The 27,247-nt window shown below is 38.6% G+C and overlaps 1 protein-coding gene across 2 annotated transcripts in view; it reads left to right on the forward strand.

Annotated features, from left to right (window-relative positions):
* Positions 1-3,005: 3,005 nt before the first annotated feature.
* TBC1D12 (TBC1 domain family member 12) overlaps positions 3,006-27,247 on the forward strand; it is a 62,055-nt gene continuing 37,813 nt past the window's right edge. For both annotated transcript variants that reach the window (XM_060768735.2, XM_060768736.2), the window contains exons 1-2: positions 3,006-3,891; positions 21,493-21,616. In XM_060768735.2, coding sequence (XP_060624718.2) covers positions 3,200-3,891; positions 21,493-21,616 — 816 coding nt within the window. In that variant the 5' untranslated portion in view covers positions 3,006-3,199. The remainder of the gene's footprint in view (positions 3,892-21,492; positions 21,617-27,247) is intronic.

Genomic DNA, 27,247 nt, shown 5'->3' on the forward strand with positions numbered 1-27,247 from the left:
CCATGTTCTAGAGGCATTTCTCCTGACGTTTCGCCTGCATCTATGGCAAGCATCCTCAGAGGTGTGAGGTCTGTTGGAAGTAGGAAAAATGGGTTTATATATCTGTGGAATGGCTGGGGTGGGGCAAGGAGCTCTTCCCTGCTGCACTTAGGTGTGAATGTTTAGCTGATCACCTTCATTAGCATTTGAAGGCCTGCCTGAGTCTGGGAAAATCTGTTGCTGGGAAGTGTTAATCTGTGCCTGGTTTTTTCCTCTCTGTTGTTTAGCTGTTATAATTTTAGAGTTTTTTAATACTGGTAGCCAGATTTTGTTCATTTTCATGGTCTCTTCCTTTCTGTTGAAATTGTCCACATGCTTGTGGATTTCAATGGCTTCTCTGTGTAGTCTGACATGGTGGTTGCTGGTGTGGTCCAGCATTTCTGTGTTCTCAAATAATATGCTGTGTCCAGGCTGGTTCATCAGGTGCTCTGCTATGGCTGACTTCTCTGGTTGAAGTAGTCTGCAGTGCCTTTCATGTTCCTTGATGCGTGTCTGGGCGCTGCGTTTGGTGGTCCCTATGTAGACTTGTCGACAGCTGCATGGTACACGGTAGACTCCTGCAGAGGTGAGAGGATCCCTCTTGTCCTTTGCTGAACGTAGCATTTGTTGGATTTTCTTGGTGGGTTTGTAGATTGTTTGTATGTTGTGTTCTTTCATCAGCTTCCCTATGCGATCAGTGGTTCCCTTGATGTATGGCAAGAACACTTTTCCTCTGGGTGGATCTTCATCTTTACTCTCGTGGCTTGTTCTTGGTCTTGCAGCTCTTCTGATGTCTGAGGTGGAGTATCCATTGGCCTGGAGAGCCCAGTTGAGGTGGTTCAGTTCATCCTGGAGGAGGTGGGGTTCGCAGATTCTTTCTGCACGGTCCGCCAAGGCTTTAATGGTGCTTCTTTTTTGACTTGGAAGAGCTCTTTGCCCCACCCCAGCCATTCCACAGATATATAAACCCATTTTTCCTACTTCCAACAGACCTCACACCTCTGAGGATGCTTGCCATAGATGCAGGCGAAACGTCAGGAGAAATGCCTCTAGAACAAAAAAAACCCCACAAGAACTTATGTTTAATTTAATCTATAGTGATGCATTATAAGGTGGTCACATTTTGAGAGAAAGAGGTGGAGAATTTTCAGAATTTTCTTAAGTCTGGAAGAGGAAACAAGATTAGGGCTATAGAATCTAGACAGGCTAAAGAAGAAAGAATGTTCTGGAGAGCTGAGGTTCCTACAGTGAGATAATCATAAATAAAGTGGAAACTGTACAGGGCTTCTTTTAATCCTTGGTAACAAGGAAAGATACCAGAACTCAGTTTGAGAGTACAAAACTACAAGGGATCAAAGGATCTCTGGCGATGTTCATTATTTCCTAACACTAAGAATGCCATAGCATTCTTTTGAATATCTGGAATAGAAAATAACCACAAGTCTCTTAGAGCTGTTCCATTAATACAAACAGAATCAAACTGAGTGAAGACATTGGTTTGGAAGAAACAAAAAATGATAGTTCAGGAGAGGTGTTTCTTTACTCAAAGGAAACATGGGAGAGACAATGGGCATAAGCAACTCTCTACAATGTGATAACAAATCTCAGATTGGTTACTACAATGCACTCTACTTGGGGCATCCTTTTTCTCTTCCTTTCTTCTTAATTCTATTTCTTTCCCTCCTTTTTTTCTTTCACTTTCTTTTTTTCCTTCTTTCTCTTTCCTCCCTCCCTATCTTCCTTCTTTCCTTCATCTTTCCTTCCTTCACTTCCTTTATTCTTTCCCCTCTTCCTTCTTGCTCTCCTTCCTTTCTTTTTATTTCCCCTCTCCCTTCTCTTTGTCTTTTTCTCTCCTTCCTTCCTTTTCTTCCTTTCTTCATCATTCCTCTTTATTCCCTTCTTCCTTCCTTCTTTCCCTTTCTTCATTCTTCCTTTCTCTTTTTCTCTCCTTCCTTCTTTTTCTTTCTTTATTCTTTCTTTTTTATTTATTTCCCCTCTTCCTTTCTTCTCTTTCCTTCCTTCTCTTCCTTTCTTCATTCTTCCTCTTTATTTCCTCCCTTCCTTCTCTTCTTTCTTCCCCCTTTCCTTCTCTTTCCTTCTCTTTCTTTCCTTCTTTCTCTTCCTTTCATCATTCTTCCTTTTTCTTTAATTCTCCTCTTCCTTCCTTCTTTCATTCTCTTTATTTCCCCTTCCTTCTTTCTCTTCCTTTCTTCATTCTTTCATTCTCTTTCTTTCCCTCTTTCCTTCTTTCTTTTCCATCTTTCTCTTATATTCTTTCTTTCCTTCCTTCTCTTCCTTTCTTCGTTCTTTCATTCTCTTTCCTTCCTTTCTTCTCTTCCTTTCTTCGTTCTTTCATTCTCTTTCTTTCCCACCTTCCTTTCTTTTCCTTGTTTTTCTTTCATTCTTTCTTTCCTTCTTTCTCTTCCTTTCTTCATTCTTCCTTTTTCTTTCATTCTCTGTATTTCCCGTTCTTTCTCTTTCATTCTCTTTCCTTCCTTCTTTTCCTTTTGTCATTCTTCCTTTTTCTTTAATTCTCTTCATTCTTTCTTTCCCCTTTTTCTTCTTTCTCTTTCATTCTCTTTCCTTCCTACTTTCTCTTCCTTTCTTCATGCTTTCATTCTCTTTCTTTCCCGCCTTCCTTTCTTTTCCTTGTTTTTCTTTCATTCTCTATCATTCCTTTCCTTTCGTCATTCCTCCTTTTTAATTCTCCTCTTCCTTTTCTTCCTTTCATTCTCTTTATTTCCTCCTTTCTCTTTCCCTCCTTCCTTCTCTTCCTTTTTCCTTCTTTCTTTCTTTCTCTTCTTTTCCCAGAGCGACCTGGGGAGGCCGCTGCACCCGAAGGAGGCCGCCTGAGTCTTCCTGGAGGGCCGCAGTTTGCCCGTGCCTGGGCTCGGGTAACGAGAGGGAAGCAAGCCCCGCCCAGAACGGCCTTCCGGGCGGAGGTGTGGGCGCGGCGGCGGTCACAGCGCCGGACCGGATGTTTACAAGGCTGCACTTCCGCCTGCCCTGCTCGGCTGCCGTCTCTATGGTGGCGCTAGGCCCCGCGATGGCAGCGTAGGCGCCTGCGCGAGCCGGGCCCCCTCAGGCCGCTCCTGTCGCAGCGAGAAGGCGAGAGCCGGGCTTCCCCTTCCCCTCCTCTGCCGGCTCCCGCCCGCGCCGCTGGCTCCCTTGGGTTCGGCAAATGGTGGGGCCGGAGGATGCCGGAGCCCCGGGAGGCGGCGGGGCCTTGCTCCCTTCGGGCCAGGAGGAGTCGGCGGAGGAGGAGGAGGAGGAAGAGGAGGGCGAGCCCAGGCCTCGGCTGAGGCGCTACTGGCCCGGGAAGAGCTCGCCCAACGGGGAGGCCCGCGGCCCAGGCCGGATGACCAACGGCGACGCCGGCTTCCTCCTCAGGCCTCCGGCTCAGGAGGCGCCACCAACCCTGGCGCTCCCTCCACCACCTTCCGAGCGCGGCGAGGAGAAGCTCCACAACGGAGGCTGCCTCTTCTTCCTCCCGGAGGAAGCCTCCGCCTCCTCCTCCTCTTCCTCCTCCTCCTCCGAAGGAGAAGAGGAGGAGGGGGTCGGGAGCCTGTCCTCCTCGGCGAGGGCCCTCCCTTGCCTGCCCGCCCTGGCCTTCATGGACATTAACCTCCACTCCCGCAACACCTTCGAGGTGAGCCGCCGACAGAGCGCCCCCGAGCACTTGCAGCAGGCGGCGACAGCGCAGCAGCAGCAACTCCCTCCGCCTCCTCCACCGCCTCCTCCTCCTTCTCCTCTGCCGCAGCAGCCCAGCCTCCCTTCCGCAAGCAGCGCCAATGCAGTCGCCTCCCAGGACGGGGACCGGCTCCGGAGGCTAGGAGGCCTCGCCGGGTCCAGCTTCGCCGACTTCTTCACCAGGTAACGAAGCGGCCTCTCCTCGCTCTCCCTTCCTCCCACGCTGACCTTGAACTTGGACAAAGTCTGGTGTTTTCATCGCATTTTTAAGGGGGCGGGTTTGGGGAGGAAAATAATTAAAAGAATTTACAGGTAATGTTATGTACAGTAGGCCACTAAGTTTGTTCTTAAGTTGAATTTGTATGTAAGTTGGAACCAGTATATATATATATATATATATATATATGTGTATGTATGTGTGTGTGTGTGTGTGTGTACTTGTTCCTGTATCTATATATATATGCAAGTCGGGTTTCAATTAAACAGGTTAACTGAAACTCCATATATATATGTGTGTTGGAACCAGTATATATATATATGTATATATATATGTGTGTGTGTGTGTGTGTGTACTTGTTCCTGTACCTGTATATATGCAAGTCGGGTTTCAGTTAAACAGGTTAACTGAAACTCCATATATATATGTGTGTGTGTGTGTGTGTGTGTATATACACACACACATATGGAGTTTCAGTTAAATTGTACCAGTTTCACTGAAACCCAACTTGCATATATACCAGTACAGGAACAAGTACATATATACAGGAGCACACACACACATACATCTTCTTCTTACTATTACGTTTATTTATATCCTGGTTTTTCTCTCCATATGAAAACTCAAAGCAGCTCCCGACTAAATTAGTGGCCTCTCACCATTGGGAGGGGGAAGCAGCAGGGAGCTATAATATATATGTGTGTGATATGTATATATGTATGTATGTTTGTATTATTATGTTTACTTCTGATTTTTCATTCCATACTGAGACTCAAAGTGGCTCACAACTAAGTTAGTGGCCTCTTACCATTAGGAGGGGGAAGCAGTAGGAAACTCTTCCTCTATATGTATACATATATTAGTATTATTATGTTTACTTATATATATTCTGCTTTTTCATTCCATACTGAGATTCAAAGTGGTTCACAACTAAGTTAGTGGCCTCTTGCCATTAGGAGGGGGAAGCAGCAGGGAACTCACTCTCTCTCTCTCTCTCTCTATATATATATATATATTAGTCTTATTATGTTTACTTATATTCTGCTTTTTCATTCCATACTAAGACTCAAAGTTAGTGGCCTCTTGCCATTAGGAGGGGGAAGCAGTAGGGAACTCTCTCTCTCTCTCTATATATATATTAGTCTTATTATGTTTACTTATATTCTGCTTTTTCATTCCATACTAAGACTCAAAGTGGCTTGCATCTAAGTTAGTGGCCTCTTGCCATTAGGAGGGGGAAGCAGCAGGGAACTCTCTCTCTCTCTCTCTCTCTATATATATATATATTATTATTATGTTTACTTATATTCTGCTTTTTCATTCCATACTGAGACTCAAAGTGGCTCACAACTAAATTAGTGGCCTCTTGCCATTAGGAGGGGGAAGCAGCTTCTTCTTCTTATTATTATTATTTTTATGTTTATTTGTATCCTGCTTTTTCTCTCCATTTGGAGACTCAAAGCGGCTCACAACTAAGTTAGCGACCTCTTGCCATTAAAAGGGGGAAGCAGCTTCTTATTATGTTTATTTATATTCCGCTTTTTCTCTTCATATGGAGACTCAAAGCAGCTCACAAATAAGTTAGTGGCCTCTCGCCTTTAAGAGACGGAAGCACCAGTGAGATTCTTATTGTTAGTAGTATGTTTATTTATATCTTGCTTTTTCTCTCCATACTGAAACTCAGAGAGGCTCACAAATAAATTAATGGCCTCTTGTGGTTAGGAAGGAGAAACAGCAGGGAAAATCTTGTTCATACCTATTGAGGTGGGATTGAGAGAAGTGTCTCTCCTGAAGATATCAGGGCCTGGGCAGATTCCTACAGTCGGCCAAATAACTTGGGACTGAACCGGCTAAATAGCTTGGGACTGAACTGTCTAGGGAAGGGTTAACACCTCTGTAGTGTTTGTTTTGCTGTCTGTGCCCCTGTTCAGAAGGTTTCACTTCACTTTCTGTCCCTGTGAGAATTGGATTTTGAAAAAAATGGCTTGTTGTGGAAACAAGGATTGGTGAGAAAGTTTCAGTGAAGACCTCTTTTCCCCATGATAATTCTTCCAGGAGTTCATTTCCCTCCCAAAGAGTTGATTTTTCTCACTTTCTGTTGTCTCACCTCCAATTCTTAACTATGAATCATTTGCAAAGTCGGATGTTTGTAACTCAGGGGCTGTTTGTAATTGTATTTTCTATATATACTGTATGTGATACAGTGGTATTGTAAATTAAAAATGTAAAGGATTTATTAAATGTCGAAATGCCTTTGTGACTTTTGGCCCACTTGGTAGAATTAGTTGATTTCGGCACCACTTTAATTGTTATGATTAAATGTGATGCAGTCTTGGGAGTTGTAGTATTAGATTGTCTTTTGGCTTCTCTCACAAATAGTGCCAGTACTCACCAAACTGCAAATTCCATGACTATCGTGGCTGAATGCTATGGAATCACATGAGCCCTACTTTCACAAGGTCTTTCACCTTTTCTAACAAGGATGCCAGTACCTCACCAAACTACAAATCTCATGACTGTTGTAACTGCAATGTAGCCCCGGGAGTTTTAGTTTTACAATGTCTTTTGCCTACTCTAACAAAGAATGCCAGTCCCTCACCAAACTATAAATCTTATAACTGACATGGCTCAATGCTGTAGAATCATGCATACTGTACTTTTATAAGGTCTTTGCCTTTTCTAACAAAGAGTGCTGGTACTTAAACTACAAATCTCATGACTGTCATGGTTCAGTGCTATTATTTTCACAAGATCTTTTGCCTTCTCTGTCAAATAGTGCAAGTACCTCACCAAACTATAAATCTCTGTCATGGTTCAGTGTTAAGGAATCATGCAAACTGTACTTTCACAAGGTTTTTTGCTTTCTCTAGCAAAAAGTGCTGGTGCCTTACCAAACTGCCAATCTCATGACAGTCATGGCTCAGTGCTATTGAATTACGCAAACTGTACTTTCACAAGGTCTTTTGCGTTTTCTAACAGAGAGAGCTGGTACCTCACCAAACTATCAATACTGTAGCTAATGACTCAGTGCTATGGAATCCTGTGGTTTGTCATTTGGTGAGGTACCAGCACTTTTTGGGAAGAGAAGGTGACAGCTTGTGAAACTACAGCTACTCCATTCAGCTATGGCAGTTCAAGCATTAATTCCACAGTGTAGTTGCACCCTTTGTGCTCAATTCTAATTCATATTGCAATGATGCAAATTAGGAAAAATTCTCTGATGGATAAGAGCTATTTGATAGTGGAATAGGTTGCCTCAGAGTGTGGTGGAGTCGCCTCCTTTGAAAGTTTTGAAAGAGAAACAGGATTCAAATTGCAGGAAAAGAAATCCCACCTAAACATTTGAAAGAACTTCCTGATGGTAAGAGGTGATTGGTCCTGGAATACGCTGCCTCGGAGTGTTATGAAGTCATCTTTTTAAAGGTTTTGAAACAGGCTGGATTGCCATCTGTCAGAGTGCTTTGGTTTTGTCGTTTTTCAAGATGAAGGATTGGACAGGGTGGCACATGGGTCTCTTCCAACTCTATGATTCTTTGCATTGCTGACTGGAAACAGTCATCATAGGTATACAAGGATGGAGGAAATCTTTTCCACCATAACAAAAAAGACATTTCTGTCGTTCAGAAGTGGCAAGAGGTTAAGAGACATTGATAATACATACCAACAATTCCCGCTTGCATTGTAATTTGCTGCTGCCTCAGTGTAGTGGAGTCTCCTCTGGAAGTTTTTAAACAGACTGGATGGCCATCTGTCAAGGATGTTTGATTGTGTGTTCCTGCATGACAGGAGGTTGGACTGAATGGCTGTTGGGGTCTCTTGCAGTTCTATGATTCTGTGCAGGGGAAGTGTTTCGGTATAGCTTTCCTGGTAGTATATTGCAGTTAAGTAAAGCAAAGCAAAGCATTCTTCAGCCTTGGAGAAATGGAATCTAAAAATTAAAAGGGTAAAGGGACTTCGTGAAAGAAGGAAATGACTTGTACAAGTCGTATTGTTGTAGATTTTTCTCTGCAAAGATCCTTAAGGCATAGAAAGTTTCTTCATATATCTCAGTTTGTTGTTTAATGTATTTATATCTCACTTTTCCTTCCAAGTCTGGGCTCTAATATTTGTAAAGGAACATTAGAGAAGAAGTATTTTTGTCTTGTAGTTAGAGTAGAGTCACTGCTGTTCTTCTTAAACATTTATGCATATTGAATTCTTTCCTTTCAGGGAAGGGTTTTTATTAGGCTCTATTCTTTTAACTCAGTTGTGTCCTATATTGGAGAATATTTGTCTCTAAATATGAGTATTCAGTAATGTCTTAAGGTGTGAGGTGGTGCTGATCTCTTAAGTGAATATGGTCATGTGAACAGGAGATAGGGTTCTATACCAGAAGATCCCTTTAATGGTAGTCTAGTATTCACTGCAGCACTTTGAAAGACATGCCATCATTTCTTCGACCCAGTGGATCCACTGGCTAAGTTTAGTTGAAAATTTTAACTGGAAACTATACAAAATATTATTTTCTCAATGGCAATGTGAGCATTAATATATTGCTCTACTGAGATACTTCTGTAAAATATTGTTGCTATACAGGTAGGTATGATATACTTGTTTAAGCGTAGGCTGATTCTGTCACATCTTGAAGAACACACCTTGATTAAAAACTAGTTTTTATTTGATTGGACTTATCCAGTCTGTCTGCATTTTTCTAGATTGACTACAGTTGAGAGTAGTCATAGAAACAAAGAGTCATTTAACTAGTTGAATGGCAATACATTCAAATAAATTCCTATCTCACGTTTCAGTATTGTGATAGTTCACATACCATTAATGTTAACAGCTTTTGAGACTAAAAACTTTAAATTAGGAATTTCTAAACTTTGGAAGAAAAGATTCCAATCATTGTTTGATTCTTCATTGGGTGTTGTGTTGTCATTTTATGCTATTTGAAAGAAAGTAATTCAGTATTTGGAATTGAAAATTGTTAGAAGCAAACCCTTCCAATTTCCTTGACTATGTCATTGACTAGATTTGAAGGACAAGGTTTTTTTTTATAGAATTCAAAGATACAGCTGTATTGGTCTGGAATATCAATATGCAAACGAATCTTGTAGCACCTTAGAGAACAAAGTTGGTAGCATAAGGTTTTGTAGGCAAGTCTATGAAAGTTTATGCTACCAGTTTCATTCTCTCTGTTTCGAAGATGTTACAAGGCCCCTTTGCAAACTTATTTGTGTAAAGTCTCGCTAGACATACTGTTGGAATGCTTAATGGGCATTGACATTGCTGAAATACAAAGCAAGTAATACATCATTTTAAATTATTCATTTCCTGAACGGGTTTAGTTTCCTCCTCTATCAGTTTTCAAAAAATCATTTGCTACTTGGACAAGAATGTCTTACAGATCTGTCACAATGTCTTCCAGTCAAGTAGTTTGAGGCTGATCTTAGAATTTTTGTGTTACGTGAAGTAATGGGCTAAGATTAGTCTTTTTTCTGTTTCTTCGATTATATATCATGTTTTAGTACACCGTTTATTACATACTTTTAGCCAAAACCTCCTAAATGTCTCATCCGGTCTTTTGCTCAGGCCTAACTTGACTGAAAGAGAACAATAAAGGAATGGGGAAGTGAAATATAATGTGTCCAAATATCCCAGAAATCTTTGCAGTCTGATTATAGCATTGTAATGTCATTTCCCTAAGAGAAGTATTGTTTTAAGTGCTCTGAATTTGACATATTGAGTGAGGTCAATGTTTCTGATACCTGTTGGATGCCACCCATAATTTGGTGCTGATTTTCTTTTGTTTGCCACATTTCAAGTGCTTTTTAAACAGCTGGTCTGGTGCCAGTTGTTGCTTTGACAGGTCTCCAGAAACTCTTCTCTATTACAGCTGAAATGTAGTGTAACTTTCTGTGATAGAAGAAAGTCTGAGTGGTAACTGAGAAAACCACACTTTATCTTTTAAATACAGAAGGTTGTGGGGTTGTATTACTATTTCTAAGTGATGATCTGGGTTCATCTTTGTTTTTGTGCTTCTTTCAGTATTCACCATTGAAACTTTTCCTAAGTATCAACAGAGCCACAAAGAGTAGAATTATATTAGATAACTTACTTGTTTACAAGAAGCTTGTGTAAATGTTCTGAGTTCTTAGAATATAAAGAGCTAGTTGTAATGTGACAATGCTACAAAAGACTGTGCTTATTGCACTTCTGATTTATGTGCAGTAGATTTGTCATGTCCTGCCCATTTTAATATGAAAACTTCATTTATATAAAAGTTTTATTATAACTACAGGTGATGGTGTCAAGTATACGCTTTCAAAACTTATTCATAAAACAGAAGGAAGTGCCACCTTCTGTTGAATTGCCAAAAGTGATTTTTGAATGCTGCTCATACTTCTTTTGGTTTCCTCTCATGCTTTGTAGACATACATGGCTGGAAGAAAATCTCATGGGACTGATTTGCTTAAGCTGTAAATATGTGAATGCTTCTCAGTGTACCTCCAGTTCACAAGTGTTCCATTTAATATGATGATGATAAGCAACAGGTGCAAAGTCATCACAGCATAAATATTCCTGCACCTAATGATGCCTCTTGAAAGAAAGAAATAAGGAATGATAGTTCTGTCTTTTTGCTGACAGGTGGCTGTCTATTCTGATAGGAACACTGAGGAAGAGGAGTAGTTCAGAATTGGTTGTATGTCTTTATTTATTTTATATGCTACCTATTTTCCATTACTGAGAAACGAAACTCAAAGGAAGTGGTATATTATTAAACTCAAAGTAAGTGGCAATGTTTTAAAAATCATACCGCTATCATGGTAAAATAACATAATTTAAAGTCTCATGGAGGAAATGCTGCATCCTGTTCCTCATTAAAAGCCCTCTCTCAGTGATCAGTCAATTACCATAAAGCTACCTGAATAAAATGTTCTTTGCCTGATGGTGGAAGGACAGTAAAGAGATGGGCCAGGCTAAGATAATAGGAGGGAATTCTGCAACCTAGATTCATTAGGGAAATTATTTACAGATGTATGCCAGTAGTACTTACTGAGGGTTTTTCTTGAGCCAGGATTCAAATTCATGACACATGAAATATGACATTAATACATCTGTTGTACTATCACCTAAAATTTACATTGATTTTGCTTCTGGGCAAGTACAGCTTACTGCACACTGCTGCAATTTGAAGTACTTCTTTTCAAGATTACAACCAACTTAGCTTTCAAACTCCATGTCTTCGCAGCCCCCTGTGATATTTCTGTTGAAAATAGTTTTTGTCTTTTGATTTGGGGTTCCCTGCACTTGCTTTTTTTGTTTATTTTGTTTTGGTATCTCTGCAGAATCTTGGGATCTTTTTCTTGTTTGCTGGCATTTCTCTCTGGTGTTTTGAGTGGTGCTGTTTTGGTTGTATGATCTTTGCACATCAGAAATAGATTGGAGTTATTGAAATGTTAAAAGCCAGATTATTTCTACTCATTGAATTTTTACTGTCCTGAGCAAAAGACAGAATGAGATCTAGCACAATTAGGGGAAATAATATATTTGGGTTGTCCTCATGGATGACCTTTATTGGAAGGGAAATGGAAGGAGAGTGACTGAAATGTCCCTACTTGATTTCTTGGTGGCTTTTGTTATTGTTTAGCCTGGTATCTATCTGGCTCAGTTTTATGGGTTGGGGTACTGTTTGGTTCCATTCGTATCTGCAAGGGAGATCCAACAAATATTAGTGTGGCACTGTGCATCAAAGTCCTTTCAGTCTTGCTGTAGGAGACTCGGAACCATTTTCTCTAATATTTAATTAATATCTATATGAAGCCTCCAAGTGTAGCAGTTTGGAATGAATTCCTACCAATATGGAGATGATATGTGGTTTATTTTTCTGTATCTAAATAGAGAATGTTGAATTTGGTGAAGACTGATATTTGGTTGTAATGGTAGGCTTGGTGAATATCAGTAAGCATAATTTCAGTACAGGTTGAGTGTCCCTTATCCAGAATGCTTGGGAACAGAAGTGTTTTACATTTTGAATTTTTTGGGTGGGGTTTTGGAATACCTGTGCTTCCATATATTTACGTAATGAGATATATTGGAGATGGGAACCAAGTCTAAATTTGTGTTTTGTATATCCCTTATACACATTCATATATTCCTGAAGGTTATGTGTATAAGGTATATATGAAGCATAAATAAATTTCATATTTAGACTTGGTTCCCATATTTTTAATAATTTCAGGTATGAAACAGCTTGTGTACACAAAGGCATCAGAAAGCAAAAGTATCATTATTTTAGCCATTGGTGTGGAGAATTTTGGATTTTGAAGTCTTTTGGATTTTGGAGTTTCTGATAAGGGATACTCACCTTTGTTGTTCCCACTTTATAGGATACATTCCTATTTGTTGTCACTGTTTTTTGTTTCTTAAAAAACTTTTTCCTTTGGCTTTTGTCTCCCTTCTGATCTGTTTGGCACTTTCTCATATGTCATATTATTGTGTTTTTATTGGATTGTTTTACAGCACTGTAAATCAGTTTGGTAGTTGTGTGAATGAAAATTAACTCAGAAGTTCAAAAAATGAATTAATCAATAAATAAAATAATGACTACATTGTGATTTTCTGAATTACAATACCTGTCACACATCACACAGTGATTGTGGTTCTCTTTTTAAGGTAGTTTACAGAGCAGTGTTTCTCAACTTGGGGGCTGGGACCCCTGGAGGGGGCGGGGGTCATGAGGGATGTCAGAGAGGTTGCCAGAGACCATCAGAGAACACAGTATTTTCTGTTGGTCATGGGGGTTCTGTGTAGAAAGCCTGGCCCCATTCTGTCATTGGTGGGGTTCAGAATGCTCTTTGTTTGTAGGTGAACTAGAAATCCCAGCAACTACAACTCCCAAAGGTTAAGATCGATTTTCTACCAGTATTCACATTTGGGCATGTTGGGTATTCATACCAAATTTGGTCCAGATTCATCATTGTATGAGTCCACAGTGCTCTCTGAATGTAGGTGAACTACAACTCCAAAACTCAAGGTCAATGGCCACTAAACTCTTCCAGTATTTTTTGTTGGTCACGGGAGTTCTGTGTGCCAAGTTTGATTTAATTCCATTGTTGGTAGAGTTCAGTATGCTCTTTGATTGTAGGTGAACTATAAATTCCTGCCACTACAACTCCCAAAGGACAAAATCAATCCACCCCCCCCCCCCCAACCTCACTAGTATTCACATTTGGGTGTATTGGGTATTTGTGCCAAATTTGGTCCAGTGAATGAAAATCCATCCTGCATATCAGATATTTACATTATGATTCATAGCAGTTCTGAAGTAGCAACAAAAATAATTTTATGGTTGGGGGTCAGCACAACATGAAGAACTGTATTAAGGGATCGCGGCATTAGGAAGGTTGAGAAACACTGGTTTAGAGCTTAGTGTTACAGTTATTTTATAAAAAGAAAACATAGGGGTACTGATACTTTGGATAAATCTAGAACTCATGAATGCAGACAAGATTTTATCATTTGAAACTTTTAATATTTTAAAAAGGCTGTGGCAAACAGTGTTAATTTGGAAGTTTAAATCTAAATATAATTTAGCAGGGCATTTGAAGTATTATTCAAATGCCCTGCAGACACCGAGGACAACTAATTTTACAATAGTAACAGTGTTGCTAAAGTTTATACAGTGTTTAGTATGGAGGGTTGGAAATAGGATTTGGAGCATATAGAAAACATGCCGAGTGATTATACAGAATTAGCTAAAAATCATTGTCAGCACCTAATTGTTCTTTTTTTGAGTTTTTATGAAATTGTTCTAAACCAAAATAATGTACAATATTTCCTTATATTTCATATATGCTCAGTTCTTGTGGGTTTTTTCGGGCTATATGGCCATGTTCTAGAGGCATTTCTCCTGACGTTTCGCCTGCATCTATGGCAAGCATCCTCAGAGGTCTGCTGGAGCTGGGAAAAAAGGGGTTCATATATGTTTTCTTTGTTGTTATTATTTATATATTTTCTGGATTATTTTGAACCAGTAACTAAATCTTCAATTCTAAACATTTGGCACTATAGTATATCCTTTTGAAGATGGTGGAACATCTGAGTAAACCTGGGAATGATACCACTGTAACATGACATTTGAAGGTATTAGATGTTTTATATGTCTAGACCTGCCAACATTGTACTGCAATAAACACACAGAAATCTTTAAAAACCGAATAGTAGTGATTATTAAAATTCACTTTCTCCTACAATTACAGGCCTGTGCGAGAATGGGACCTCCCATAACTTATTTCAAAAGTTGTTAGACCTGAATGTTGGATGTGCAGTTTTACATGTTTTACTGTGCTCCAGCTTACAATTGTGGTTTTTCAGAAATTTTACTGACACAAAGGTGGGCCAAGAGCTGCAGTTAAGCAACTTGGTGGTCTTGTGTCATTGTATTTTATTACAGTAATTCCAATAAACTTAAGCTCCAAATGTATGTTGATTATAAGTGCGCCTTTTCCCTGCTTTTGTTTTAACTTGTTCCAGATTGCTGAAAAATGCTCTGGCTTATCAAAGTCCCAGATCCCTGTACATATGTAAACGTGTGAAAACCGTCCTGTGTATGTAGATGGACAGTAGTAGTAGTAGTAGTAGTAATTATGATGATGACGACAACGAATTTATTGCTTGCCTCACCCTGCAGCTTGAGGAAGAATACAACATCATAAAACAAGAGATAAAATACTACTTCAAAACAGACAAGATACATATAGTTAAAATCCAAGTTAAAATCCAGTGATGAAATACAGATTAAAATACACAATTTAAAATTGACAAGGAATTATATGCTATTAGCTGGGCAAAGCTGAACTTCGAAGTATATACACACACACATGAATGGGAGAGAGGTGTTTATTTATACCTTATTTTTTCTCTCCACAAAGGGGACACATACAGTGTTTATGATGATTATGTATTTTTAGCTATGTTATAACCCTCCTTCAACCATGAAGAGAGGAGGATAAGAAATTATTATTATTACATTATTGTAAGGCTCTGGGATAGGTAGTATAGAAGAGAACCTACCATATATAGTCATGCATAAGTCAGCTTATAATCATGTAGAAGTTGACTTCATGCATAAATCTAGGGCAGGTTTGGGATCCAAAATTATGGTATTTATACAACCCATGGATAAACTGAGAATTATTCCATAGAGAGGGGAAAGCATGAGTATAACCTCAGGGGCCAGCCACCCCTGGTTGTCATAATCATTTCCCTGCCCACACATTAATAAAGTCGAGGTGCTATGGCACAGAGGGTATTGATGCTTCTTTTAAGTTCTTCCAGAACGGGCTAAGCTCTTGTCTTTTGCCACACTACTCAGAGAATGAAATGATTCTTTTTTTGAAAAAAAAAACCCATATTGACCTGTAGATAAGTTGATCCAGATTTTTGGGGTTGATTTTTTGACAAAATTTTTGGACTTATACATGAGTGTATAAGGTTAATAACTTTAGTTAGCAATCTACAGCTATAAGGAATGTTGCCACTAAATAGCCAGGGACAAGTAGCCCGTGGCCTATTGTGCAATACTGTTTCGGTAGGAACCATTTGTTACCACTGATATAACAGCCTAGTGCAGTGGTTCTCAACCTGGGGTCCCCAGATGTTTTTGGCCTACAACACCCAGAAATCTCAGCCAGTTTATCAGCTGTTAGGATTTCTGGGAGTTGTAGGCCAAAAACATCTGGGGACCCCAGATCGAGAACCACTGGCCTAGTGATTAAATGTATTGCTTGTAGGTAGTGGTTAACAGCAGAGGAATTGGGGTTGTGTTCTTGACTCTGAAAAGCACAATGTGGTAGTGAACAGTGGATTGGGAGTTGCCTGCTGATTGTAGGGAGCAGAGCTTCTGATGTACATGTCCCGTGGATGTACATGTCCCGTGGATGTACATGTCCCGTGGATGTACATACATGCACGAACAACTGCAATTAGTGGAATATTGTTCGCAAGAAAAGTTAGAGAAGTACGGTATCCAGAAGAAAATGCCCGTTGATGAGAATTTGGAGAGGTGGCCATGGCACTGACTCTGCAGGACAGACTCATAAGTTTGTCTGTGGGCTATGCATTGCCTGCATGCAGTTTATTACTCTTGTACACTGTTCCTTAAACTGTGAATCCCAACCTCAAATAAGGTCCCCTTAACTTAATGTTGAGGTCACAAAAAAATTGGCAACAGTGAAAGGTTTCTGATTGCCACCCATTTACACAAATCTTTTAGCAACAGCATGCAGTGTTTACAGTGCAGAAAATGATTCAGCTGTACTCCACAAAAAGAAAAATAAACCTGTTTAGCAAGCCTAGCAAATGTTTATTTGTTATCAGTAAATGTGTGGTTTCTATATCTGTTTTATATACCTATATACCTTGGGTCACATAAAAAATTATTGGGTAGAAAGGAGTCGCAAGTTGAAAAGTTTAAGAAGCCCTGCTCTAGTAGAACCAAAGTATGTAAGATGCAGAACTATTTGACAATCACACTCCCTTAATGGCAAGAGTTGAAAAATCTGAATACTTGTCAGTAGTTTAAAATAAAAAACCTTTCTGATTAATGCCAGTTTTAAAATATCCTTTACTGTTTGATGTATGAAGTTAGAAGTATTTTTAGTTGCGGTACATGTTATATCCTTTTCTTTGCTCTCTGGTGACAGCAGTAATTAAGTTTGCATAAGGTATAGATAAACTTCTGAACCTTCTGAAGCAAATCACCAAGGAGTTCCATGTAACCATACGACTTACAACAAACATATAGTTCTGGTAGTTTTGTACTCTCTTTGGTCTTTTGGCTTTTTCTGTGGGTCAGATGCTGTAATTCATTCATGGTGAAATATGATACAAGAAGCTTATGAAGCACTGTAATGGGCAGTATTTTATCTAGCCCAAGTGCAATTGAATAACAAGGGCATTCTTCCTTTGTTACATGTTTGTGTGTATTGATACAGAAGTACCTCATCCTTAACTAATTTAAAATGCATAAGCTGAATGTTTAAAAGTTTTATATCAGTTAAAACTTTGAAGGCCATAATATATAAGTCACCTTGTGGATTTTATATGAAAGCAAAGAAAAAGAGAATTTGGTAATGTTCTTCCTTTTTATGGGACTTCTTTTTATATTTCTGATATTCAAAAGAAGGAACATGGACAACATCTGTGATATGTACCCCTTAAGTCAACAGGGAGTAAACTAATTTATGTTCTATCCAGTGCCGATACCATTAAAATGTTACATTCATATTTAGAGCAGATTACTTTGTAATTCTGTTAGGATTATAATTGGCGTGTAGAGCCAGGGAAGAAGAAATGAAGCCGATGATGATGATGATGATAGAGACATGCATCAACTTCTGATTTTTAAAAATTTCCCATGGAACTTGTCCTTCCTGTTTTACCATGTAAAACAGCCTCACTGCCAGTATGCCCATACATGGGATCGGATTTCTGTAAACATTTTATATTGAAAAATGTGGGTATCAGGCTACATTGACGTTGTTAACTGTTTCAGTGATGTGATTTTTTTAAAGAAAAAGTTGAACTGAAAAAATTCCAGAAAGCATCAAGTTCTCTGAACAATATTTGATTGAATACATTTAGTTTAAATATTATATTGAAGCACATTTGAACATTTATACAGAAATTATTTTATTGGAATATTTGTAAAATAAAAAAGGAAATGAATAAACAAAAAATAACTACATCTGGAAAAAAATGATCTAAAGAGAGCTGCATCCGATATACCTTATATCAACAGCTTTGTTTTGCTGTTGTAGTACTCACTTTAGTATAACCAGAATATTTTATTTCACTAAAGAATTTATTTATAAATAGGCAAGCAATTACATTTTCAAGACACCTGTGTATAAAAACAAGTTTAGCTGCATCTTCATTTGCTAGCACTATGGTTTGACTATGATAGTCTACTTTGAAAAATAATGTGGACATAATATTCCATATTTAGCCCATCTAACATGGCTGATTGCAGTCAGATAGTCTAAGCTCCCAATATAGTTTTTTGATTAATGTTCCCTTGGTGCTTTCTTCTGAAAAGTTGCTGATTTTTCAGGTGGTCATGCTGATGCTGAAAGTTCCCCGTTGGCCCTGACAATATGTGAATCAGAGGCAACTCTGTTCCATAAATGTTGAGAAACATGGTGCAGTATTTTCCTAAGTAGCATGGATTAAGACCCTCATATATGTGTGAAATTTGTTCCCAGTTGGACTGCATTTATCTGAAACTGGAGATATGACTTAACATCATTAAATTAGCTTACATCACATCCAAGCATACTAGAACAGTGTTCCTCTCTAGGAATCTCTAGGGTCCCCCAAAGTAATTCTGTGGTAACACCCAGAAAAAAAACATACCATATTAGGCACAGATGTGTTAAACAACAAATATGGATTATGAGTTTACAAAGTTTTAACTACATACCAATTAAGTTACCGTAAATTAGTATGATAGTCGAATCCTAAAATTATTTAGTGGTCTGTAGCCTATGGAGCTTTCTAGAAACAAATTGTGCTAAAAGGGTGCTTTCATTAGGTTTTGTTTGTGGGTTGTTTTTGTTTTTGCTGAATTTCTGCATTCTTTCTGAGCCCACTGTTTCTCTGAAAGATTCCTCCATGGAGGTTATATGGGACTGCAGAGGAGAATGGAATGGGTAAACATTCTCCCAGTAGTCAAACACATCTCTAGATTGGCACTCTTTCTGCTATAGAAGGAATCCCTCTGTTCAAGAAGGGACTGTTTGGATATAACTTCATGCAGATAGATTTTTAATTGTTTTACTTCATTGGTAGGCTGCCTTAATTCTTTCATGGTTTACAGTACATTACTGTAGTGGTGGTGATGGGATTAAAGAAAATAAATAAATAAATAAATAACCATATATGAAATACAAAAATTTGAAATTTTGACTAAAAGCAGCACGTGACGAAATTGTGACAAAGCTAGTACAAACAACTATGCAGTGACCTAGAAGAACAGTTACTTAAAAAGACTTTGAAAATAAAAGGATCTTCATCTAGCAGTGAAAACATTATAATACAGAGGCCAGGTAAGCCTCGGGCGGGCATTTCACGGAGACGATGCCCCTATGAGTATGGCACAAAATTTTGCTGACATTACTTCCTCTTGCTGTCTTAAATCTTAAATCTTGCTGTCTTAGGTTGTGGGATCAGAGCCATCCTATAGTAGTTTCGCCAATACTTCTGCTAGTAAAACATTTGTGAAAATCAAAAACATTTATTTCCTAGAAAACAAAAGTAATTATGAAAGGTTTAGTTGGAGGAAGTTTCTTTCAGGGCTAGCATTTTGTATGCATTGTGCAATATTTGATGACCCAAGGGAAAAGAGAATACCCAATCAGAAAGGAAATGTAGTTGAACTTACATATCAGTCATGTAAAAATCTAGGCCTTTGTTCTCCTTTTTGGTCTGTATTCTCGTCTTTGTCAGTGCTACTATTAGCTTTGTTCATGCTATCTCTTTAGTGCTAAATTTGTTCCCACACCCCATTTATCTTAAATGTGGAGACGCAGTGTTGAGGTTGTGTACATACATATACTACTAGTAGTCCTTCACTATTGAAAGCATGATTTCTTCAAAACACATCAGCACTGAGGGCAACAGTTGCAGAGCACTATAATTTTGTTGTAATGCATTTATTGTTTAAAAGGACAAAACAAGAATGTGTGTATAGCTTGTATGGTATTCATGTATTCAATAAACAAAGCTGAAGCTGAGCTTGCAGAACAGCCTCTTTGCTGTTAAATATGTATCTAACAGCATATAAGAGACTTTTTTGGTAGCCATCAGACTGTTGTGCAAAATATGGACAAGGAGACTTTGTCATGACTGATTTTCAGAAGAAGCATGTTAATCTTGCAACAGAGAGAATAGTGAATTGCACAACTGGCATAAATGCTTGCAAAACCATATAGGCAATTGCAGATGCATAACCATACTAATTGCACAAAATCAGTTTCATGTTACTTCAGAAGTAACATGAAGTAACATGTTCATACAAGTTGTAGGTATCAAATTTTAGATACTATTTGCTCTCTGGAAGCTTATGCATGTGTTTTTAATATGTATGAGTTAAATGTTAAATGTGAGTGCACCTGAAACTTTTAGGGACTGTTTTCAAATTTCAGGAACCAACATGAGTTAAAACTAGACTACTACATAGTTAATTAACCCTTATATAGCTCATACATATGTATATGGGTAAACACTTATACAAGTACACCGAAGCATTGGTATTTTGCCAAGTGGGACAGCTCTTATTTGCATTTAGTGATAATTGTACTCATACTCAAGTGATAGACTAAGTTCAGTGAAAGTTATCTTTAATGTGTATGATTTATTTATGTTAATTTAACCATGATTAAAACACAACTCTCTGTCATCAACTAGTAAAACTAGAAAATGGGCATTTTTCATTTAGTTCTAGAATGAATAGATTAGAGTTGGATAGACTGTCATTTGTTTTGCTACTATATTAGTAGTTCAGTTTATTGTTTTGTATAGACCATTCACATACAAAAACAAATTCATTCAATTAAAAAGTATAGCACGGAATGAATAGCATATAAATCAAGACTACAGGCAGTCCACAGGTTATGAACTAGATCGATTCTGTAGGTTGGTTTTTAAGTTGAATTTGTTTTTAAGTTGGAAAAGGTACATTTTTTAAGTGTAACTCCATCCAGATGTATGTGTGTGTGTAAGTGTGAGCTTTGAATATCATAGGAAAGGGTTAACATCTCTGTGGTGTTAGTTTTACTATCTGGTCCTTGTTCTGAAGATTTCACCTCACTTTCTGTCCTTGTGATAATTGGATTTTAAAAAACTTAACTTGTAGAAACAAGGATGAAAGTCTCAGTGGAGATACCTTTTCCCATGATAACTCTTTCAGGGGTGAATTTCCCTTCCTAGTGGTAGATTTCTATCACTTCGTGTTGTCTTGCTCCTGTTCTTAACTATGAATCATTTGTAAATTGGATGTTTGTAACTCAAGGACTGCCTGTACTTTAAAACATTGAAAAAGTTTGAAACACTTAGACATGAAAGCAATGCTGTGGTTAGATTTGAACAATTATCTATAACAGGGGTCCTCAAACTAAGGCCCAGGGGCTGGATGCAGCCCTCCAAGGTCATTTACCCGGCCCTCGCTCAGGGTCAACCTAAGTCTGAAACTACTTGAAAGCACACAATAACAACAATCCTATCTCATCAGCCAAAAGCAGGCTCACACTTTCCATTGAAATACTTATAAGTTTATATTTGTTAAAATTGTTCTTCTGTATTGTTTTTAAGTATTTTTTGCACTACAAATACGATATGTGTGGTGTGCATAGGAATTCATTCATGCTTTTTAAAAAATTATAATCCAGCCGTCCAACAGTTTTAGGGACTGTGACCTGGCCCTCTGTTTAAAAAGTTTGAGGACACCTGATTTGTAATATCAACAAATTGTTTGAATAGCAGAGCAGATATGTCTAAAATGTCTTTAAAACCCTTTTTTCTTACAGGAACTTCTTTACCAAGAGGACAAAGGAACTCAAACCTGCTGTCCACAGTGCTCCTGGCTGGAAGTTGTTTGGAAAAGTCCCACCAAAAGAGAACTTGCAGAAGGACTCCAAAATAATTCAACAGGTGAATATGTGTAGTGTGAAATTTCAGAAGTGCATGTCTTACTATGTCCCTCAAATTTTGGGAAGCAGATTTCTTGAGGTAAACAATTTTTATTCATTTAAGCCATTTATATCTTCAAAGAATTCTCAGAGTGACTAATAATAACTGCAACCTATTATAACTGTGATAAATAATAGTTTGGGCTATGCTTTTTGCTTTCAATTATTGCAGAAGCAAAGAAAATCCTGACTAATTCTTTATAGTGGCAGTGCCATCAAAATGCTGGAAGTCCTTTCTTTGACAACACGAACAATAATATAACTTGCATGTCTCTGCCAGTGGAAATTTTGGGAAAACAAAACATATTGTTTTGTATCCAAACAGAACCTTGGTACAATTTAGAAATGTTATCTGATCTTACAGTTCACAAGATATTTGCAATACATAAAATTATATTGAGAGAATAAATTTTTGTGCTTGCTGTACATGTGCATATTAAACAAAACCACACATTTGAATCTCAAAGATGCTATTTACATTTCTCACGAATTCCTGTTATACAAAGTGGGATTTACTTCTGCATAAACATGCATGAGATTGGCCTGTAAATATGTGGAACAGGGTGGGGAATTTCTGACTGGATTTGCCTTGTGGCTCCCCCCCCCCCAATCCCCTTATCCTCCCATTTTGTAACCTGTCCTTAGTAGATAGACTTTGACGGGACGTCCCCTTTCCACAAAGGGGAACTCCTGAAACCAAATTGCTGCATGAGGACATGTTGGAGGAGAATCAGAGCTGAAAAGACAATATGTAATCCTTGCTGTGCCCAGCTTCCATTGCCTTCTCTGTGGTATTGCTACTCTGGGTATATAATATCAACCTAAGATAGATATTGCCTGATTTTGCTATGGTCCTGGTTAATTATTAGATGGGAGGTCAGTGAGAGTCTCATCAGAATCCTATGTGAAACCCTGGAGAACCTCGAAAGTCACAGTTCTTGGGCTAGTTGAGCTTGTGGTTAGTCTAAGACAGCTTCCTAAAGATCTAAAGGTCTAAAGATGCTTAAATAAATATATCAAAGGGAATATATTCTCCAAATGATGCTATGTTTATGATTACATTACCCTCAAATTTCACAAAGGAAAACTGGAAAGAAATCATAATACATAAACAATGAAAATGTGCTCTTCTATGGCAAATGAGAAGTGATTAATTAAGAAACTATCCCACAATAACAGTATTGAGCTGCTGAACAGGAAAGTGTAATTGGAGCCAAACAAGAAAGGAGGTAAACTGTGGGGAATCTCTTCTGAAGCGGAGTGGGGAAAGTGGAAGGGAAATGAGTGGATGGGTGGTGACAGGGTTGTGGCTTCAGTGCCCAGGAGACACTCCCAAAGTAGCTTCTAAAATAATACTGGTGTATCTTAAAACAATGAAACAAAATAGCAATGTTGTGGTTAAATCTGTAGTTGGCAAGATGCTACATATAGCAAGGCATACAAATATAGTACTAATGAATCCCATCTGTAGATCATTCAGGTGACCCTCGTCACATTTTCCACCAGGTCAGTGACAATTTGCTAATTCCTCAGTCTAATAGAATACCTATAGAATGACATTGTCACTTTTACAGTGCTTAAACTCGGACACGTTCCACCCTGAAATTTGATGAGTGTCTGCAAAAAATGGTCATGATTGTTTCAAAACTTTTATATAGGTATTTAACTACTTGGGAATCCAGTTTCTTTTCTTAAAAATTGCCCTTTGGTGTTTTAAACGTTTTCATTCCCTTTACATGCTATGGCCCATTCTCAGAAACAAGCAGTTTCTCAGGCAAGATCATAAAATGGTGAATGAACTTGGCTGTGTGGACTAGGCTCCAAAGATTACAGAACTGCAATATTGGCTAAAATAATTTTCAAGATGCAGATTGAGAAGAAATCTTAGTTATTCAACCATCAAAGTTGCTATAATTTATTTTAGAAGAACAAAATAAAAAGTTTTAGTCATGCAAAAGCACAGAACAAAATATTGTGTACTTCAATTGTTTGATTGTTTTTAATAATTAATTTTCATTTAGACAAGTTAATAAAAAACCTATATATAAACATACAAAAAAGGTAAAAATATTTTTTCTATAATAAAAAAACCATACCACTACATTCTAAACACCAAAAAAAAAAAAACACCATTAACTAGATTCAATCTATATTATTTAATCTAAGGGTTTTATATTCTCTGTCTGATGGTTATATTCTCTTATTTTCTATACCCATTAAGTGAAAAGGAACCATTTTTACATCCCTTTCCCACATAACAGCACTGTTCTAATCAAAAAAAAAAACTAGCGATAGAAGTTTAACCCCATCTTTGCTGGAGGAACAGTTGGTCCTATGTATGTGTTCAACACATGCAGTATCTGTAAATCACTGGAAACCAATGCTAATTCATTTCTGAGTAATCATATATTACAGATCATTTGTATACTACATCAAGGTATTAGCATCTCCTATATGTAATGGGGCACATCTATTGATTAACTGTGTTAGAGAAGTCCAGAAATGAATCATTTATGAGATAAAAAATGGTTGAAGTGTGTTCAGTTCTTGCTGATATTGTTGTTATCAGTTCTTGGGGATATTCATTTCTAAATTAGCTAGTAGAGAAGGCTTCCTACTAATGGCTTTTGTGCAATTTCTGATTGTGATATTTGTTAAGTAGTGCTGTCATGAACTTTGATGTCATCCCTTGTAGTCCTTGTTGGATCCTGAGCTGGTGTGCCAAATTTCTCCTCTCAATTAGCTATGACAGTGGATAATGTCAGATTTAGCGGTCAATATAACTTTTTGTATACGATTTCTCAATAGAAATGTAATTTATTATTGTATTCTAGTGCATCTCTTACCTTCACTGGTATTTGTTAAAGCAATGAATACAATCTATGTTCTTGATCTATTCTGTGGCACATAGAGCTGCATCACTTTTAGATCTGTGTCACCTTCATAATACTCTAGGAAAACTGTAAATTGGACAAAAATATTAAAGGGGCAACAATAAAGCATGCAGCTTGTTTTATATAGTGAGGCCAGGAAAAAAAAACCTGATTGATACAAGTACTTGTTCATTATGAACAGCTTGATAAGGCTAACATGTTTTTGAACCTTATTTTAAATTTATGGTTCTCCTTTCCCTGATCCAATTGCTTTTGAAATCACAACCTTTTCTGTTTCTACTTACATTCAAAGAATCATAGAGTTGTAAGAGATCTTTCTATCCAACCCCCTGCCAAGAAGCAGGAAAATCACATTCAAAGTACCCCTGACAGATGGCCATCCAGCCTCTATTTAAAGGCCTCCAAAGAAGGAGCCTCCACCACATTCCAGGACAGAGAGAGAGTTTCACTGCCAAACAGCTCTCACAGTTAGGAAATTCTTCCTAATGTTCAGGCGGAATCTCCTTTTCTATAGTTTGAAGCCATTGTTCCGCCTCCTAGTCTCTAGGGCAGCAGAAAACATACTTGTTCCCTCCTCCCTATGACTTCCCCGCACATATTTATACATGGCCATTATGTCTCCTCTCAGCCTCCTCTTCTGCAAGGCTAAACATGCCCAGCTCTTTAAGCCACTCCTCATAGGGCTTGTTCTCCAAACCCTTGATCATTTTAGTTGCCCTTCTCTGGTCACATTCCAGCTTGTCAACTTCTCCCTTCAATCGTGGTGTCCGGAATTAGATGTGGTCTAACCAAGGCGGAATAGAGGGGTAGCATGACTTCCCTTGATCTAGACTCCAGTTTATGCAGGCCAAAATCTAATTGGCTTTTTAAGCTGGCGCATCACATTGTTGGATCATGTTTAACTTGTTGTGCATGAGGACTCCAAGATCTTTTTCACACATACTGCTGTCGAGCTAGGCATCCCTTATTCTGTATCTTTGTAATTCAAATATATTCCTTAGTCATTACTCTTGAAACAATTAGTAAGTAGATCCTACAACTGATAGATTTAGACTATAGTATTTTAGGATAAAAACTGAAACTGAATGTGGTTGATACAAAATCAATTTAAGTGCATTGTCGATATTAAATATAACTTTCTTGGTTACGGATTTGTAAACAAATGCGTTTAGGGGACCCAGGGTACTCCTGCCCATAGTGCTCACCTGTTGAAAGTATAGGAAGGGGGTGGTTTTTGTTAATTTGCCCATGTCCATATCCCTGACAGGTGTTTTTGGAACTATGAAGCCTGGAAAATTCTGTTGGAGGCTGCAAGAAGAGGAATCTGTTGAACTTTGCTCTCCTTCCTTTTCTCAGTGTATCTTGATCCTTTCATAAAAGTCCAAGTTTGGATCCTGAGTTTTAATTCATTGGACCACTACATATAGTCTTTGTACTAACTGTCATCAGTTCCATGATAAAAAGTAATAGTGTTTTAAGAACCTTACAGTTTGTGTATTTATGCGGTGGCTCCGTTTTTAATCATTGGTGTTTTTGTTACATTGTCCTCTTTTTGTGATGACTCTTCTATTTGTTTTTCATCTTCTGTATGGAAGATCTCTAGTGCCATATGCATGTGAAGGGTTTAAACTGCTCAGCCAGATGACAGGTCAGGTTTTAGGAGAGACATTGCTCTTACTCAATCTTTCCCCTTTTAGCACACACTAATTGAGGTTTCTGTAGCTTTAGAGGCTGGACTGCTAGCAGCTATCTGGACTATACCTGTCCAGTGGAACTCTCCATCAGCAAAGGGGCCTCTACCCTATTCTAACCTTCTTGGAATAACTAAGTGGTCATGGCTGCAGTTTAAGTCATTTTGATTCTGTATTCCACAGAATGCCATCTGGTAGTAATTGGTGTTTTGCCCTCTGGAACCGTCATAGCTGAATGTACAAAATGCAATATTTGATTGCTTAGCAAAATGTTACTTTTCTTTGATAATTTTGCTCTATGGGTGCCCTCTCACCACTCAAACACTCACTGTTTCATTTCATCAACCATTTAATGGCTGGTAAAGAGCGTAGGCTGGATCTCACCAGACTCCCAATCAATGGCATCTGCCAGGATTCACTGGGGTTGGGGGGCAGCACAACAAAACAGGAAAGGGGTGGATGGCTTGGTTATTGCTAATCATGGAACCGGTATCTGTATCATTTGTTTGATTTGTGTTTTCATTTTGTCCATCCATTTGGATAGCATGGAATGGGAAGGCCCCTCCTGGAATGAAAATAAACTCAATATGAAAGGTAGGCAGGAGCGGGTACTGGCTCCAAGCCTGCTTTTTGAATCAATTGCCACATGTGTAGGCTCAAAGCACACGGGCCTGCAGTCAAGTGCCAAGTAAAGAGTGCTGCTTATTCAGCACTTGGGTACAGGCCCTTGCAGGCCCGGGTACTTTAGGCCTATGCACCTGAGCCTGCCAGGGCCTGCAGCCGAGTACTGAGCAAGGAGCACTACTTACTTGGCTCTTAGGTGTAGGCCCTTGCCGGCCTGGGTGCTCTAGGCCTATGCTCCAGGGCCTGCAGCCCTGGCGCATACTTGGCACACAGGTGCAGGCCCTTGTAGGCTGGGGCACTTCGGGCCTATGCGCCAGGGCCTTCAGCTGAACGCCCAGTAGGGAGCGCTTCTTATTCAGCGCTCAGGTGCAGGCCCTTGCAATC

This window comes from Anolis sagrei, chromosome 3 (genome assembly GCF_037176765.1).
Source record: "Anolis sagrei isolate rAnoSag1 chromosome 3, rAnoSag1.mat, whole genome shotgun sequence".
NCBI lineage: Eukaryota > Metazoa > Chordata > Lepidosauria > Squamata > Dactyloidae > Anolis > Anolis sagrei.